Source organism: Malania oleifera, chromosome 7 (genome assembly GCF_029873635.1).
Source record: "Malania oleifera isolate guangnan ecotype guangnan chromosome 7, ASM2987363v1, whole genome shotgun sequence".
NCBI lineage: Eukaryota > Viridiplantae > Streptophyta > Magnoliopsida > Santalales > Ximeniaceae > Malania > Malania oleifera.
Window position 1 is genome coordinate 25,190,186 of NC_080423.1, and position 17,840 is coordinate 25,208,025.

General features: G+C 37.3%; 1 protein-coding gene across 3 annotated transcripts in view; it reads left to right on the plus strand.

Annotated features, from left to right (window-relative positions):
* Positions 1-17,840, plus strand: part of LOC131160316 (senescence-associated protein SPA15, chloroplastic) — an 81,138-nt gene that overhangs the window by 41,718 nt on the left and 21,580 nt on the right. The window contains exons 7-11 of one of the 3 annotated variants that reach the window (XM_058115878.1): positions 7,102-7,170; positions 9,426-9,472; positions 9,614-9,743; positions 9,825-9,893; positions 9,996-10,099. In XM_058115878.1, the coding sequence (XP_057971861.1) occupies positions 7,102-7,170; positions 9,426-9,472; positions 9,614-9,743; positions 9,825-9,893; positions 9,996-10,099 (419 nt within the window). Of the gene's footprint in view, positions 1-7,101; positions 7,171-9,425; positions 9,473-9,613; positions 9,744-9,793; positions 9,894-9,995; positions 10,100-17,840 lie in introns of all 3 variants that reach the window. The other 2 variants (XM_058115879.1, XM_058115881.1) reach the window with 2 other exon arrangements.

The window sequence follows — 17,840 nt, forward strand, 5'->3', positions numbered from 1 at the left end:
CTCGAGAACGAATGAGTCTTCAAGTTCTTGGTTGGCCTCAACCGCGACTTGGACGATGTGCGAGGAAGGATCCTTAGCTGACGACCCCTACCATCGACCCGAGAAGTCTTCGTAGAGGTGAGGTGTGAGGCGAGCCATAGAAACGTGATGCTGAAGACACCTATCAGCCAAATTGGGCCTGAAATATCAGCCCTAAACCTGAAATCTAATGGGCCTGACGTTGAAGCCTTCAATTGGAAAGATTTATCTGTTCTTACCAACGGCAAGGGATGTCTGGGACGCAGTTCGCGAGACGTACTCCGATGTCGAGAGCTACTCTCAGATCTTTGAGATAAAAACTCGATTGTGGCAAATGAGGCAAGGTGAGAGAGATGTCGCCGAGTACTTCATGGAGATGACACACCTCTGGTAGGAACTTGACTTGAGCGTTGAGGAGGAGTGGGAATGCTCTGGTGATAGCACTCGCTACAAGAGACGACTCGAGAATGAACGAGTCTTCAAGTTCTTGGCCGGCATCAACCACGACTTGGATGATGTGCGAGGAAGGATCCTTGGCCGACTACCCCTATCATCGACCTGAGAAGTCTTCGCAGAGGTGAGGTGGGAGGCGAGCCGTAGAAACGTGATGCTAAAGACACCTATTAGCTAAATTGGGCCTGAAATATCAGCCCTAAATCTAAAATCTAATGGGCCTGACGTTTCGGCCCTAATTTCAAAAGCCCCTAGGGGATCTGGACAAAAGCCACATAAAGGGAGATTATGGTGCGAGCACTGCCGCAAGCCAGGCCATTCAAAAGATACCTACTGGGAATCTCATGGAAAGTTTGCATATTGGAAGCCGAGGCATAATCAAAAAAATCGTGGCTATCAGGCTACTACCGATAATTTAGTTGAGAAGTCACAAGGCGAGAAAAATAACAATACCACTCCAAGCGGCATATTCAGTCCAGAGCAGTTGGAACAGCTATATAAAATGTTTTCCTCCATTCAAACATCAAGTCAGTCTTCCACTGGTTTTTTAGCCGACCGAGGTAATTTTATGTCAACCTTAAATACTATATCCCATTGCAAATCTCCATGGATAATTGACTCGGGTGCCTCTGATCATATGATTGATTCTTATAATTTTTTCTCATCCTATTCACCATGTGCTGGAAATTTGAAAGTTAAAATTGCAGATGAATCTCTCTCATCTGTTGCAGGCAAAGGAAATATTCGAATATCCGATTCCATAACTTTAAAATCTGTTCTACATGTCCCTAAGTTGTCTCGCAATTTGTTATTCATTAGCCTGTTGACAAACGATTCCAATTGCTCTGCTAAATTTGTTTCATCTCACTGTGTTTTCCGGGACCTGTCATCGAGGAAGACGATTGGCAGTGCTAAGGCGTGTGAGGGACTTTACTACTTTGTGGAGGCAAATACGAGTGGGCAATGTAATACTACAATTTGTGATTCTACATCTATTTCTAGTGATAGTGAAATTTTGTTATGACATTTTAGGATGGGTCATCCCAATTTTCAATATTTAAGACGTTTATTTTCTTCCATTTGTTCAAATAAAACGTCTGGATTTTCAATGTGAAATTTGTGAGCTTGCAAAACACTGGCGTAATTCCTTCCCAAAGTCGACATACAAACCATCCCGCCCATTTATTGTGATTCACAGTGATTTATGGGGCCCCTCATGCTCCCTTAATCGCACTCATATGAAATTGTTTGTTACTTTTATTAATGACCATACTCGTATTTGATGGGTTTACTTGTTGAAAGATAAAATTGATGTCAGTTCTACTTTCATTAGTTTCCACTCCATGATTCAAACACAATTCAAAACTCAAATCCAAATTTTACATACTGATAATGGTACGAAATATTTCAATAATATCTTGGGACATTATCTTCAAGAAAGTGGAATTGTTCATCAAAGTTCGTGTGTGGATACCCCTTAACAAAATGGGGTTGTTGAATGTAAAAATAGACATATACTTGAAGTAGCTCGGGCATTGATGTTCACTACAAAATCTGAAAAACTATTTTTGGGTCGATGTCATTTTAACAGCTACACATCTCACTAATCGGATGTCGAGTCGGGTTCTTTCTTTTGCCACTCCTCTCTAAAAATTCTAGGAATTTTTCCCCAACTCTAGACTCCACTCCAATCTCTCTCTGAAAATCTTTGGATGTACTGCATTTGTTCATGTTCACGCTCACAACCGGGATAAATTGGAACCTCGTGCCATTAAGTGCGTTTTTATTGGTTACTCTCCTACTCAGGAAGGCTGCAAATGTTATGACTCTGTCTCAAAAAGAATGTTTGTTAGCCTTGATGTCACGTTCTTTGAAACCACTTCTTATTTCCAAAAACCCTTTCTTCAGGGGGAGAAGAGGAGTGAAGATCGGTTCTTTGATTTCTCTACTACTGAGTCTCCCATTGCATCATTCCCTGACCCTTCTACCAAGTCTCAGTCTCCCATTGCCTCTCCCATTGCATCATTTCCTGACCTGTCATATGCAAATGATCACTTAAACTCAGGGGGAGATGTAGAAAAACAAATTAATAAGGACACACTTGTTTACTCAAGAAAGCCAAAAACAAAGAATAGGGAGAATCTCATACCTGAGGCACCAAAAGAGTTGGAACCGGTGATAGCTCCGAGCAACCATGAGTCCACACCCAGTCCCGATCAGGTAATAAATGACCATGAGCTTCCTTTTTGAAGTCTAAACCTGATGACATCAGATTATCCATTGCAGTCAGAAAACAAACTAGGTCATGTACTTTATATCCCTAGTCCAAATACACGTCTTATAAAACTCTGTCTACAGGGTATCGCGCTTTTACCTCAAACCTTGACAGGATAAAAATTCCAAAAAATACTTAGGAAGTCTTGGAAATTCCTGAATGGAGGGAAGCTCTCATGGAAGAAATGTGGGCCTTGGAAAAAAATGGAACTTGGGACGTTATGAATTTTCCGAGAGGAAAGAAGCCAGTAGGCTGCAAATGGGTCTTCACAGTGAAATACAAAGCTGATGGGATAGTTGAAAGATATAAAGCCAGACTCGTTGCAAAAGGGTTTACATAGACCTATGGCATTGACTACACGGAGACATTTGCACCAGTGGCAAAATTGAACACAATTTGGGTCCTCCTGTCATTGGCAGCTAACTTAGATTGGCTACTACAACAACTCGACATTAAGAATGCATTCCTAAATGGCGAGTTAGAAGAAGAAGTCTACATGATTATACCACCAGATTTTAGTAAGAAAGGCAAAGAAAACAGAATATGTAAACTCAAAAAGTCCTTGTATAGACTCAAGCATTCTCCCAGAGCATGGTTCAACAGATTTGCGAAAGTGATAAAGAATCAGGGATATCGATAAGGGCAATCAAATCACACTATGTTCTTTCAATAGTCTGAAAGTGGTAAGAAAACAATTATGATTGTGTATGTTGATGATATAATCCTAACTGGAGATGATACAGTGGAGATGGAACGATTAAAGAAAGTCCTAACTGCTGAGTTTGAAGTTAAAGACTTGGGACAAATACGGTACTTCTTACGAATGGAAGTTGTTAGATCAAAAAAGGGTATTAGTGTCTCTCAGCAAAAATATATCCTTGATCTCCTAACTGAAACTGGCATGCTTGGATGCAAACCTAGTGAAACCCCGATTGAAGTCATAAAAAGGGTTGAAGACTGCGGAATACTAGTTGAAAAGGAAAAGTATCAGAGATTGGTTGGTAAACTAATTTACCTATCGCATACCAAACCCGACATTGCATTTGCGGTAAGTGTGGTAAGTCAACACATGCATTTTCCAAAAAAGACTCACCTAGATGCTGTGCATAAAATCTTTAGGTATCTCAAGTGTTCTCCGGGCAAAGGACTCTTCTTCAAGAATGTGAAAATAAAGAACTAGAAATTTTCACAAATGCAGATTGGGCAGGATTAGTGGAAGATAGAAGGTCTACCATCGGGGAAATTTGGTAACTTGGAGGAGGAAAAATCAGAATGTAGTGGCTCGAAGCAGTGCTGAAGCTGAATTCAGGGTAGTTGTACAAGGGATATGTGAAGGACTTTGATTACCGAAACTCTTAGAAGAATTACAAATCCTAGTGAAATTCCCTATCAAACTCTATTGTGACAACAAAGCAGCTATCAGTACATCTCTCAATCTAGTTCAACATGACAAGACTAAGCATGTAGAAGTTGACTGACATTTTATCAAAGAGAAGGTTGAAGAAGGAATTATCTGTATGACTTATGTACCTACCAAGGAACAAATTGCAGACATCTTTACTAAAGGATTAGCTTGACAGAGCTTTGATGATTTCATTGGCAAGTTGGATATGATCAATATCTATGACCCAACTTGAGGGGGAGTGTAGAAATCTCGAGTATCTCTGTCTATCTTGAATAAATTAGGAAAGTATGTAAAGATAGGAGATTGTATATTATTAAGAGTGATTCTTTAAGGAGGTTGTTTCATAGTTAGAACTTTTGATTGTATTATATATATTGTAAATTGGGCTGTACAAATTTATTATTCAAGGAATACAGAAATTCAATTCTATTTTCAATATCAGTATCTTTCAGCGAAAGCATATCCTTGATCTCCTAACCGAAACGGGCATGCTTGGATGGAAACCTAGTGAAACCCCCATTGAAGCAGTAAAAAGAGTTGAAAACTGCGAAATATCAGTTGAAAAGTAGAGGTATCAGAGATTGGTTGGTAAACTGATCTATCCATCACATACCAGACCCAATATTGCATTTGCAGTTACTGTGGTAAGCCAACACATGCATTCACCCAAAAAGACTCACCTAGATGCCGTGTACAAGATCCTTAGGTATCTCAAGGGCTCTTTGGGAAAAAGACTTTTCTTTAAGAAGTGTGAAAGCAAGGAAAGTAGAAGTTTTCACAGATGTAGATTGGGCAGGATCAACAAAAGATAGAAGGTCTACCACGGGATATTGCACCTTTCTATGGGGAAATTTGGCGACTTGGAGGAGTAAAAAACATAATGTAGTGGCTTGAAGTAGTGCTAAGGCTGAATTCAGGGTAGCTGTACAAGGGATATGTGAAGGACTGTGGTTGCAAAAACTCTTGGAAGAATTGTAGATCCTGGTGAAATTTCCTATCAAACTCTACTGTGAAAACAAAACAATCATCACTATCTCTCTCAATCCAGTTCAACATGACAGGACTAAGCATGTAGAAGTGGATCGACACTTTATCAAGGAAAAGGTTGAAGAAGGAATCATTTGTATGACGTATGTACCTACCAAGGAACAAATCGCAGACATCTTTACCAAAGGGTTAGCCCGACAGAGTTTCGATGATTTCATCTGCAAGTTGGACATGATCAATATCTATGATCCAACTTGAAAGGTAGTGTAGAGATCCCGTGTATATTGGAGAGATTAAGGGGGTATTTATTGTATATTATTGAGTGAGATTCTTTTAGGAGATGGTTTCCATATTTAGAGTAGAGATTGTATTATAAGTAGTTTGTATTGGCTTGTACAAAATCATTCAAGAAATATAGAAATTCCATTCTGTTTTCAGAGGAGAGTTTGTGTTGTGCACAAGTAACGGATATCTTAGAAATGCCCAAATAGGAGAACGAAGCAATTCCGAAGAGGTTCGAAGCATAGCATGGAAGGTGGCAGGTGAAGGGGTTATCATGACTGAAAGGATACCTAAGCTAGTGCGAATCCAAAGGAGTTGGGTGAAGGAGTCAAGGGGTTAGGATTCCCCATACTGAACCCTAATTCAAGCCCACCAACGGAAGACTCTCTAAAACATTAGGATCATTGGTAGAGACCCTGCCACATGTCTCTCCAATCCCAAGAGCATGCTACCAATTTTGACCTCCATAAAAAGTTCAAACATAAGATAATTGATAATTAATTCATAATCATATACATATAAGTTAGCTGTTGGTCAATTTAATAAGGTAGGGTGAAAACAGTAATTATGTGCATTAACACCTTGTTCATTTGTCAGCTGTACCTCGTCCCCTTTTCCTTGCAAGAATAAATATGGGTAGTGTTCTAATTCTTCCTCGTGACAATGAACTCATTATCTGTGGGTGCATTTATTCTTTCTAACCAAAAAATATTCGAGCAAAGTTTGATTTCTTCTAATATTGTGGTATATTCTAGTTAGGGAGATTGTTCTGCTCTCTGTAAGTGTACTTGGCCACCAAAATTTGAAATGTTAGAATGAACATCAGCTGCCCAATATGAAACTGTAGCCTTGTTATGGTACTTAGTGATCTTTCTTCTCCTCTTAACCTTTTTGGGGGACTTCACTACTTGTACTCATGTACCACACCAACTATTACCATCCATTTCAACTTAGTGTGCCCACTATATCCATTTCTTAAAGAAAATTCTAATTTTGTTCAGAGCACATAATTCTGTTATTCCTTTCTTGCCCTTTTCCTAATAAAAGTGTGGATCTTAACAAATGTGCTGAGGCTGGCCCTCTCTCATCTATATCAAAAATATTATAGAGTTTCTATCTGTGATTGTCTTGCATCCAGGTGTAGCAAAATCCTGCACATCACATCCTGTTTGAGTACCAAGTATATACCAAGCTATAACTGCCAATACAATTGAGTTTCCTCATGAAGAACATTCTTTATTTAGGTTTTCTCTCGCCATGAAACCATTATTCTGTTCAGCATCTTGTGCTCTGAAAGAAAAAATGTTGGTTGCCATATTGTATGAGAAATAGTTTAAAATTAGCCATAATTTCCTGAAATAAACTCCTTGTTTGGGCATTGACAACTGCCGTGGAACTAATGTTAATGCACTATAATACTTAATTGGCATCTCCTAGCTAGCATGCTTGTCTAGCTCAGCTGCTCAAAGGAAATTGCTGAGGGGTTAGATGTGGGATGAGATGCATAGAAGGGAATTACTGGGGGTTGAATGAGAACATGATGGAAAATGCTTACCCATTCAAATTCATGCTTACAAAGTTCCTTTGTGTTTGTATTGATAAATGCAAAATAAATGCATGTTTATGTGCATTACTTTGTAAGTACTGTATTTCTTGAATAGTTGAAGTGATTCTTGTGCAGGCTGATTTGCGCCGTGCTGACTTCTGTGCAAAACGGCGTGCAATGGAAGATGCCCTAATGGCTTTGGAGGTAAACTTATATAAATAATGTGATACTAATATTTTTGACATGGAATAATGAAGTTATCTCTTGTTTGTAGTTTATGTCCAGCAAAGGAAAATTTTGCTTAGGCTACTCTTCACATATGATTTCCCATTTCAAATTTAACAAATTGATACCCAAACTATGTGCAGGACATGTAATTTTGCAGGTTATGACACTATTATTTAGACATTGATAAAAAAAAAATTCAGTTTTTTATGTTATAATACAGTAAAAAATATATATTCACAATATAATCAAGGTATAGAAACATGTACATTCACTTAATATAGAGAAGTAAATGAGTTGTAGACCTTATAATAGGCTTATAAGTTCATTTCATATCCTTTAAATATTTATTGAACGAATTTGTTATTTTTAAAAAGAAAAGTTATTATGTGTCTCTATGGAGTCTTCAGAGAGTTTAATTAATTCCAGATCGTTTACTTTTAGCACATTTTAAACTAAGAAGCCTCTACAACAGTGTCAAAAGTAATTAAGAACCACTTATAAAAAATACTTTTCTGGAAGAAGTACTTATCTAAAAGTAGTCTGATTACTTCTTAAAAAATAATTATTATCCTAAAGAAAAGTAGTTTGGAAAGTACGTTTTGAAATAAGTACTTATTTTAAGTATAAACCAAACATTACTTATTGATGCAAGTACTTAATTTAAGTACTTTTCATAATAATACCTATTTTTGAGGCATTCCAAATGGGGCCTTATATCATTGTCGATGAATATATGGTATTTAATATATCATTAGATGTGATAAGTTAACTAAATGTGCAAGAAAAATAATCTCGAAAATAAAATGTAGAAAATGCCATAATGGATTACTAAAAGTATTTGAATGCATAAAGTAAAATTCAATGTTTGTAAAAGTAAGAATTTTTCTGATTATATTAATAAAAATAAAATATTCAAAGCAAGAGCAGCTCTACAGTATCTTTAGAAATGTCTAAATAAATATTGGTATTTTAAATTAATGTATGTTATATTATATTTTAGGTTGCATTCTACACTCATAAGCATATTTATTTTTCTTGTATAAAAACTTAAAGAATCTTAATTCAACTTAAAAAATTGTTTTACTTGTGCATGTTTATCTCATATTTATTTATTTTTCCATGTCATATATATGTAAAATTAATGTAAATATCTTTATACATATGTTTACGTACCTTATATTGTTTTCTTTATTTGCACGTCTTTTATCCTATCATCTATTTCTGTTTACTAAATAGGTTAAATCACTAAATTTTAAAAATAAATGTATTATAATGGGTAGCTTATATTGTGATATGGACAGATGGCGCCCTAGCCCCAAGCTAAGGCAGGCCAGGTCATAAAACAACTCATATAGAATAAGAAGCAAGCATAATTAAAGATGGTTCAAATTCAAATTAGCAGAGGGGGACTCATTCATGAAAAGCTAATATAAACCTAGGCAGTCATAAGTAATGAATGATTAATTTGATTTAATCGCAAGGCATGTTACTTCATTACTTCGTTACTTGTCAACTAATAGGTTAAGTGTTCACGTCTTTGCAACTACATTTCTTGTATGATTAAAAATTAAAGCTGTCACAGCATAATGATGTGGCAAACTCATGGCTTAACAATGTGCTTTCATGTCATGCTCTGGAGCAATATGGAGCACTTGTATGCTTTTACATATAGGTGGAGGTGGGCAATGTAAGAAATGAGATTGATGTGGTCAAACATAGGTAGAGCACTTGCCAGGTTGCCTTGTGGCCATGGTGGGCCTCGTGACAGATATGGCCATGACAATGCTTGACAGCAATCCTAGAGAGATGGTGATTGCAGTGCTATTGTTCACCAAAGAAAGATGCCGGAGCTTGGGATTGTATGCATGTATATAAATTAGAATTTTTTACCTTTTCAACAGGGGTGTCCATGAACAGATGAAAGTTGCTGAACAAGTTCAATGAATAGCATAATTTTGCCATGTGCTTTAGAGTTGCAGAAAGTCTTTCCAAATTCCCTAGTCACACAAATCAACCATCGACTTTCTCAGCTCAAAATTAGATGACTTCTTTGAATTAAAATTGACACTTGGTTTAGGTTGCCAAGCGTAACAACCACCCCCATAGTGAAATGGACACATGGCAAAAATTGGAGAGATACTTCTCCTTTTATAATAAAGTTGTGATAAGATATGTACATTATTATCTTCTGCCTTCAGAAATTTATGTTTTTGCTGGTTTGTTCTTTGTAGTTCATCAAAGATATAAATGACCTGATGGTGAGCAAGTTGTACAAGTTGTAAGTTTCTATTGGTGGTGATTCTTTCCATGTTGTATTTTTTTCTTTTTGCTTTTTTTTTTTCTTGTTTCTTCACCAGAAAGGGTTGTAAATTTACTTAAGATTTGGGTCCACATTTTATGTGATACTATTGGCTTCAAGCCCTTTATGTAGGAAAAAGGGTTCGTTATCTGCTAATAACACAACGGGACATATAATGCTTGAAAAGAATGGGAAAACTCTTGATTTCTTCCCTGGGGAAGTGTCAACAAATCGCATTACTGCTATTCAGGTCCTTTTTACCATCATCTTGAATTTTTTGTCTTTCCTCATTTGCTTCAGGATTTATAATATACGTGCTGATTATGAACAGGAAGCCTACTTGAGTATGGCATCTGCTCTTTCAGAAGCTGATGGAATCGATTATACTGATCCGGAAGAGGTTTGAATCTAATGCATATAAGTTCTCAGTTCTGTTGAAGCCATTACAATAGTTACAGTTTCAGCTTCTGTTTATTTACCCTCTCTTTTCTTTCTGGATTAGCTGGAGTTGTTGGTGGCTGCACTTATAGATCTTGACGCAATGGATGGTAAAAGTAGTGTATCATTATTAGCAGAATGTTCTAGTTCTCCAGATGTCAATATGAGGTATGGTTTCTCCCAATGCACTTGGCGTGGATGGATGTGTAACTGTAGGTCCATATTTTTTAATATGCCCAAACATTTATTCTCATGGACATGATTTGACATGAAGCATGATACATATTCTTCATGTAATGTAACATGAAACAGGATTTTGAGAATACACGTATAGTTTCTTTGCAATTCTTTTTGTCACGTCCCTATTTTTTTTTTTGGCACGTGACTGGCCATGACTCCCTCCAAAATCCCATGGAAGCACCAAGCCTACGGAAGTATTTGTTCTGCAAAACCATCATTTGAATGCAACTAATAAGCTAGGTAAGACAGAGCATTCATTAGAACACAAGATATATGTGCATATTTAATAATGCAACAAAGAAATCTTTACTTTCATTGGCAAGATCTTTGCATTGAGATATAAAATACATACAATATTTTTCACACTTCCTAGACTACGTACATGTTTGCCAACCAAACTCATGGTTAATATCTTTACTATCTTCTTGCCAACCTGTAGTACATGTGAAAAATGGTAGTCCCTTGGAAAACTTAACAAATAGGCTTTCCTGCAGTTTGACCTTGAAATTATAAAGTAGGATAAGCAACCATAAGCTCAGTGGACATTCTTAATTCCCCCTGTCATGACATTCCCGGACGCGAACTTGGGACGACTCAAAATTATAATGATGTGAAGTGTGTGGGTTTTGAAAATGTGATTTTCGTGAAAAATAATGTGTAATGGAGTCGCCACTAATCTTTTGAAGTGTGGTTAGAACACTTGATTACTACCCAGCTAAGGGTAGAATCGGTTTGCGCTACTAGAGTCAAGTTCAGGAGTTCGGTTACGCGAGGGGAAGGTATTAGCACCCCCTACGCGCCCGTTGTTAAAAATGGTACCTAATTAATAAAAACTATCCCAAAATAAATTTAATAAGCCTTCTTATTTTACTCCCTTTCAAAAAGTGTGAAGAAAATGTACAAAATAAAATACTATATAAGTATTCCCTCAAAACTGGGGCATATTGTGGTCTGAAGAGCTCATGCCTCCTTTTTAAATCATCGGGATCGGAAAATCGAGAAAATAGTACGAAAATACACTCCTGGGATTTTGAAATTTTGTAGAGTTTTTCTAAGTAGGAAAATACTATTCCGAGAGGTTTTTGGACTTATTCGGGATGAAAACAATTTTCTGGACCTCAAAAACATGTTTTCTAATTTTTTCTGGATTTTTGGTGATTTTTTATATTTTTTCACATTTTCCCGAACTTTTAAGATAACAAAAAGACAATTAAGCAAAAATAATAAAAATCAAGTCCCAAAAATAATTTTGAAATTTTCTCTTGAGTTTTCTGAAATTTTTATGGGTTTTCAAAAGTTTAAATATAAAATAAAATAAAATGCTAAATTGGTTTCTTCCCGGTTCAGAGGACCCAACTGGTTCGGGGAGAAAACCGGTCAAAGGGGAAGGGTCAACCTATTTAAGGTCTGGTCAAGACCATTGGGTTTAAAATGTGTAAGAGAGTGTGCATGAGTGTGTTGCTTGTGCGAGCAAACTCATAAGTTACATAACCAGCATCCACAAGTCATTTCTCATACATTCCTGCAAGTTCTTCATTGCTCAACCAAAACTCTCTCGCTTCTCCCACTACTCAAACGCTTGTAAATTAGAGCAAGGATTTTGAAAGTAGTACATGATGCACAACCCGAGCAATTAGAAACAATCATACGTTCTCTATGATTGACTGACTTTCCATTTATTCAATCATTCACGTGAGGCAACCCAAAAACCCAGTATTAACCCTGTAATTATCTATGAAAAATTCTAAGGCAACTCATGTCGAACAGTTGACGAGGGTGATCAGAAGTGGCCATCAGATGGTGGGTGCGGAGTATGAGCAAATGGGGGTATGTGGGATTTGGAGTAGATCAAATAGAAAATGAAGACAAAAGGGGGTTTGTCAACAAAGAATTGAAGAACAGAAGAGGACAGTGAAGCAGTGTGGATCCATGTGTGATAGAATAAAGCTAAACAAACAGTGGGGGGAGGAAGGCCAACAACCTTTGACTTTCACACAGAATGGAGTGGCTGGTACTATATAAACCTATAGATACAGCAATATATAAAATGAAAATAGAAATAAAAATGATGTGAACATGGTAATAGACATTATAAAACAAAAAACTACAACATCACAAACAAAATCATGTTGGCAATATTTACAGTAAATAAATCAGTTCGGAAGGGCCATACCGGCGAGTCGGGAAAAGATCCAATCTCTGTGACGGACCAAAACGAACCTGCGATTCAATGATCCTGCTGTAAGGACTGAAGCCAGGGGTGCTGTGAGAAGGAGATGCTGCTGTGGACAGATTGAGCAGAGACGAGATGCCGGAGTTGGAGATGCTTGCCGTTGATGAGGAACTGGCTGGATCAGAGGGAGAGCCGAAGAGTGAGCTGGGAGGTCCGAGAGGTTCAGCCACCATCCACTGCATGCGGTTTTCACGCCGTTGGGAGCAGGTTTGGCTCGTGGGACTCTTTCCCGAAGGTGATGATCGCTGTCGGTAACCTTCCCGAATGGTAAGTGGGTCACTGTGGCCGTGAGGAATGGCCGAATGCTCTGCAGCAGTGTTGCAGGGATGTAGGGAGGTTGGTTCAGGTGGTTGTACATGCTGGGTGGTTGTGCCCCTTCGGCCGCACGTAGCTGTGCGTGAACAATGATGGAGATATGGGAGAGTGAGGCACTGGTGGAGATTCAATGAGGATGGGGGTGCTGGTTTGGGAGAGACGGATCTGGGGAGTGTGTTGGACGTTCACGGCCGGGGAATGGAGGCGATGCTGCGGGTGGTGGATCTGGAGGATGGCCGGCAACAGAGATGGCATGAGAGCTACTGGTGGACTGCAAGGATGGAGGTGGATGTGGCTGAGAAGGTGGAGACCTGTGGAGGAAGGTATGGAGGCTGTAAGATGGGGATGAGTCCATGTATGGATGAGCGAACTATGATCGCTGGAATGGTGGTGAAGATGGTGGGATGGAGGTGGCTGTTGCCGTGGAGAGGGGCCCGGCAGTGTCTCGGCTGCCACGGGTGTGAGACTGGGAAGAACTCTGGGTGAGCTGCGAGTGAGGGAGGAAGAAAAAGAGAGACTTAGAAGGATCTCAGCGCTGTTGTGAGGATGCGTGAGAGTGAGGGAGAAGGGCAGCAGTGGATGGTGGTCGTGAGATGGCTATTGGGCGGAGATGGGGTGAGTGAGCTGGGAGCTATGGAGGTTGAGAGGATGATGGCAGGGATGATGCCGAGAGTGGAGAGAGAGAGGTTGATGGATGAGTGTCTGCCAGAGAGAGGAGAGGATGGAGAGCTGGGTGAGGTGGTGCGTGAATAGTGAAGAAAAGGACCCCTTGTGCGTGAACAATGAATCAATGAAGACCTCCTTGCGTGCGTGAACAGTGATATGGAAAATGGAGAACCCCCTCTGAAGGTGATGAGTGAACAGTGGCCTCCCTTCTGTGTGCGCCTAGACTCTCTCTTTATAGAGTCTAGCAATAATTGACCCCAAAAAAAGTTGCAACAGAAGCATCTTTTCCAATTGGCCCCAAAGATCGTCCCAACAGAAGCATCTTTTTCCTGCATGGTTCTGTTTGGCGCTCTTGAGAAAATATCTCTCTCACAAGTGCTTCCCCTTTTTTATTGATTTTTTATATTTATTATTTTTTGTTGCCCTATTTTGTTTTCCAAAAATGAGAAACCCAATTTAATAACATTTGATTCCCGGAAATTGGAAGGACCCGGACTCGGAAAGACGACTTGATAAAAATGTTCAAAAAAGTTCAATTTTAAAAATTAAACGACTCAACTCCAAAAAATTTGAAAATTTAGAAAAACTCAATTTAAAAATTAAAAATGCTCAAATTGAAAGATCAATTTTAAAACAAAAGAGACTTATTTTTGAAAATACCGGGACTCAACTTAAAAATACTATGACTAATTTTTTTGAATTTTTATTATTATTATTTTCTTTTGAAAAATAACCTAGACTCGTTTTTTGAAAATAACCGAGACGGGACTCAATTTTTTAAAAAAGGATCCTCCAATTTCCGGGAATTGAAGTCAAATTTTATTACGCCAGGTCTCCTCAGGGTTGTTTGGTTAATGGTGTCTACGCCCCCTTCTTCATATTAGGGTTTCAATACTTTAAGATATGATTTCTTATATGCATGTTTAATCACATCGTGCATGAACACAGACTATTCTAAGCAATCTCTTCATCTTGTTTACCATCACAAAACATTCCAAATAGCATGCATTTCAACATTTTTTTCAACATAATAGCGCTGTTTCAAACAAGTGAAATTTTTTTCTCAACAAGCGCCAATATCTAGCTTGGCCAACCATAGCTTACTGCAGAAATACCCTGTGGAGGTTTAGGGCCTTTCACCCAAGGGAGACACAATCCCTACTTGCTCAAACTCATAATTCACCGCCACAAACAACATACAGTGCCAGGTATTTCACGTAATATCAATTCAATATATACACACAAGTTATGTCATGGCAAAACTATCATCCTTACGAGATCAATATCTATCAGGAGAAAATTTCCCAACTAAAAAAACATATCCAGCTGTGATAGCATATGTGCAACCATATCTAATAAACAGAAATAACAAGCTTAAATCTTTCCTTGTTAGGATTCAATTTCATGCAAGTTCCTACCCTTTTTCCTTAGAGAACTCCATTATTACCCAAAATCACTAGGTGAATAAACGAAACTTAGGAAAACCTACCTCGACTTTCAGATTCTCCAATTTTTTTTTAAGTTTCCTATGGTCTTTCCATATTTCCTCCTGATTTTCCCTGAATTTTCTTGATGTTGATGCAAGATTCTCTCTCTCTCTCTCACACACACACAGACACACACACACACACAAAGGCTTACAGGAATTGGTAAGGTGTATTTTGTTCTTGCTGGTATTCCCAAGGCTAGAAATGGATTAGGACAGCAGTTCCTACAGTGCTGCCAGCTGTTTGCTAGGTCTGCTGCTGCTGCCAGGTCCCACACCTGGTTTAGCATGCCTCTGCTTCATTTTTTTTTTTCCCTTTTCTCCTGCCCCAACTCTTATGTTATCTATGTTTTAGCATGGTCCTCATAAATTCCCTTCATTAAGGCCCTCCTACTGCTAAGAAATTGAATAAAATTTCCAATGTCATTTAACATAACTTAATTAATCCGCAATATGACTAGTATCAATGTTTTAAAAGGCTCAATTGAGGCTTGCCTCAAGGCAAGGCATGCCTAAAGTTCCTTGAGGTAACCTAGACTACCAAATTCCAAAAAGGCTAATGCATCAAAAGCTAAGGCTTATACATTTGTACAAGAGGCATGCCTTTTGCGCCTTTTTAATTGAGGCTTGCGTATTTTGGGTGTGTGATTCTCAAGTTAGATTTGGCTAGAAAATTTTAACTACATGTTTATATAAAAGGAATGTCATAATATGAATTGATTTCTAAAGCTATTGAACCTCAACCTTTCCAAAATAACTGAGAGTTGTATCTTGGATTATGTAAATAATTTGAACTTTGTGATAGTATAGCTATCTCTTGTGGTGATTTACATTAGGAATTCAAGTTAGCAAATTTTTCTATATTTTTGAAATATATGTAATTTATATACAGATTTTTGTCTTAAAAAATAATTCTGAAAAGGCTTACACCCCAGCGCGTTAAGGCTTACGCCTTGCCTATAAAGAGTTAAAAAGCCTCACCTTATGCTCTTTCGCATTTTAAAAAATTAGCTAGTATTGACATGTTCAATACAAAAACAATCCATCAGCCATGCAAAATTATCAAAGTAATTTATCTTTACCTTGGCGGCTTGGCCTAAAGGGTATGGATATCACATATTTTGTTCTGGAATACTTGCATTAGAGGATTGATGACCGGTACAATGTGTCAAGAAATGCATTGAAATTGTTTAGAATATACCGCCCAAATGGAGTGGGAATGATGATGTTTCAAATAAATAAAAAAACAAGATTTATGAGACATCTAATGTACCCAATAATAGCAACTATAATTTGTCCTCTCAAAAATACCAATTATATTATCAATAAAAGAAACATAATAAATAGAAGTATATAACCACTTCTTGTAGGAATTGGAGATCTAGCCATTTATCAGCATGAGCAAGAACGAATGGAGGCATAAAAATGGAAATACTTTTATTAAATTGTAAAGCAATCATTTTTCCATATTTACATCCGCTACAAGAAGAGACTAAATATGTTACTCTCAAATTCCCCAAAACACCAGGAGAAACCACCTCTCAAATGCTCACTAGAAAAATGACCTAACTTAGAATCACATAGAACTGATAACTTATATTTTTTTCCCAGAAGGAGGACAATAATTCTTGTCACAACATGTGAAAGTCCAACATGATGCCTCAAACTGAGCAAGGAAAATTGAAATATTCCATTTTATGACTTAATAAAGTTCAATGGAGTCACCAGTAATATGGTATTTGTCCAAGGTGGGGTTATTACCATTTTAATTCAAATCTAAGTTTAGGTTAGAAGCTAGGCCTTGATCTGGGCAATCTCAGCTAAGTTTGGGAGTATAGTTATGTTGGGGAGATACACACATGATAGATAAATAACACCCATTAGAGGGAATACAATAACTTTTTAAACACTACACAATAAGTGTGGACAACAAGACTAGAACCTAGAAACTCTTGGTAGCCAGCTCTGATGTTGTGTTAGATTACAACTTTACCTAAAAACTTAAGCTGTTAGGTTGTGGGCCAACAATGTATATCAAGCTTTAACAAACATATTATAATCCTTCCCAAGATTTCCAATCTTGATAAAGTTGATAGGTGGAAAAGTATCACACTTTGGAAGATGATCAAAGAATGGGGCCTATGTGTCATCATTTACTTTCTTTAAAATGGGCTCTTTTAACTTCTAATGTGCAAAAAAATAATACTACCATCAACCATGGTCTTAAATTTCCATGAAATTGTCAAAATTTTCTTGAATTTTCTGATTTCCGTCACCCTCAAAATCAAAATGGCAGTCAATTTCCGTCGAAATCTCAACAAATCATCCGAAATTTTAGCGAAACTTGTCGAAATTTGAACTCTATAATGAAATTTCCTCGAAATTCAAATGAGGGATTTAGGAGTGAAATGAAATTTCTCTTTTTATTTATTTTTATCGAAACAAATGATTATTACAAGTGCTTTTGAAATTATATGAAAAAATAAACTTACAACATTTCATTTAACCTTTCATTTCTAAATTATCATTATTTGTATAATAAATAATATTTAAATGATTTATGAATTTCATTTGTATTAATTGATTCACTAAATATGTTTAATGTACATTATCTTACAAATATGTTTGACGCACATATCATATTACAACTTCTCCACCTTGTACACAGCATCAATGTATTTACTTATAATATATAAGTCCTACAACTTACATTATTGTGTCTATTAATCATTTCTAAAGCTTCATAAAAGAATTCCATGTTCTACTATTGGTTTCCATTATTTTTTCAAATCGAAATTGAAATTGGCATCAAAATCAAAATTTCCGTACTTTTGGAGCTTTGAAATTTGAGTCGAAATCAATATTTAAAGACCTTGCCATCAACTATATTGGAAGCTTCTTTATCAGCACTACATCCACCATTAGCATGAGACTAAAAAAAATAAAGTTGATTGGCATGATATGGAATA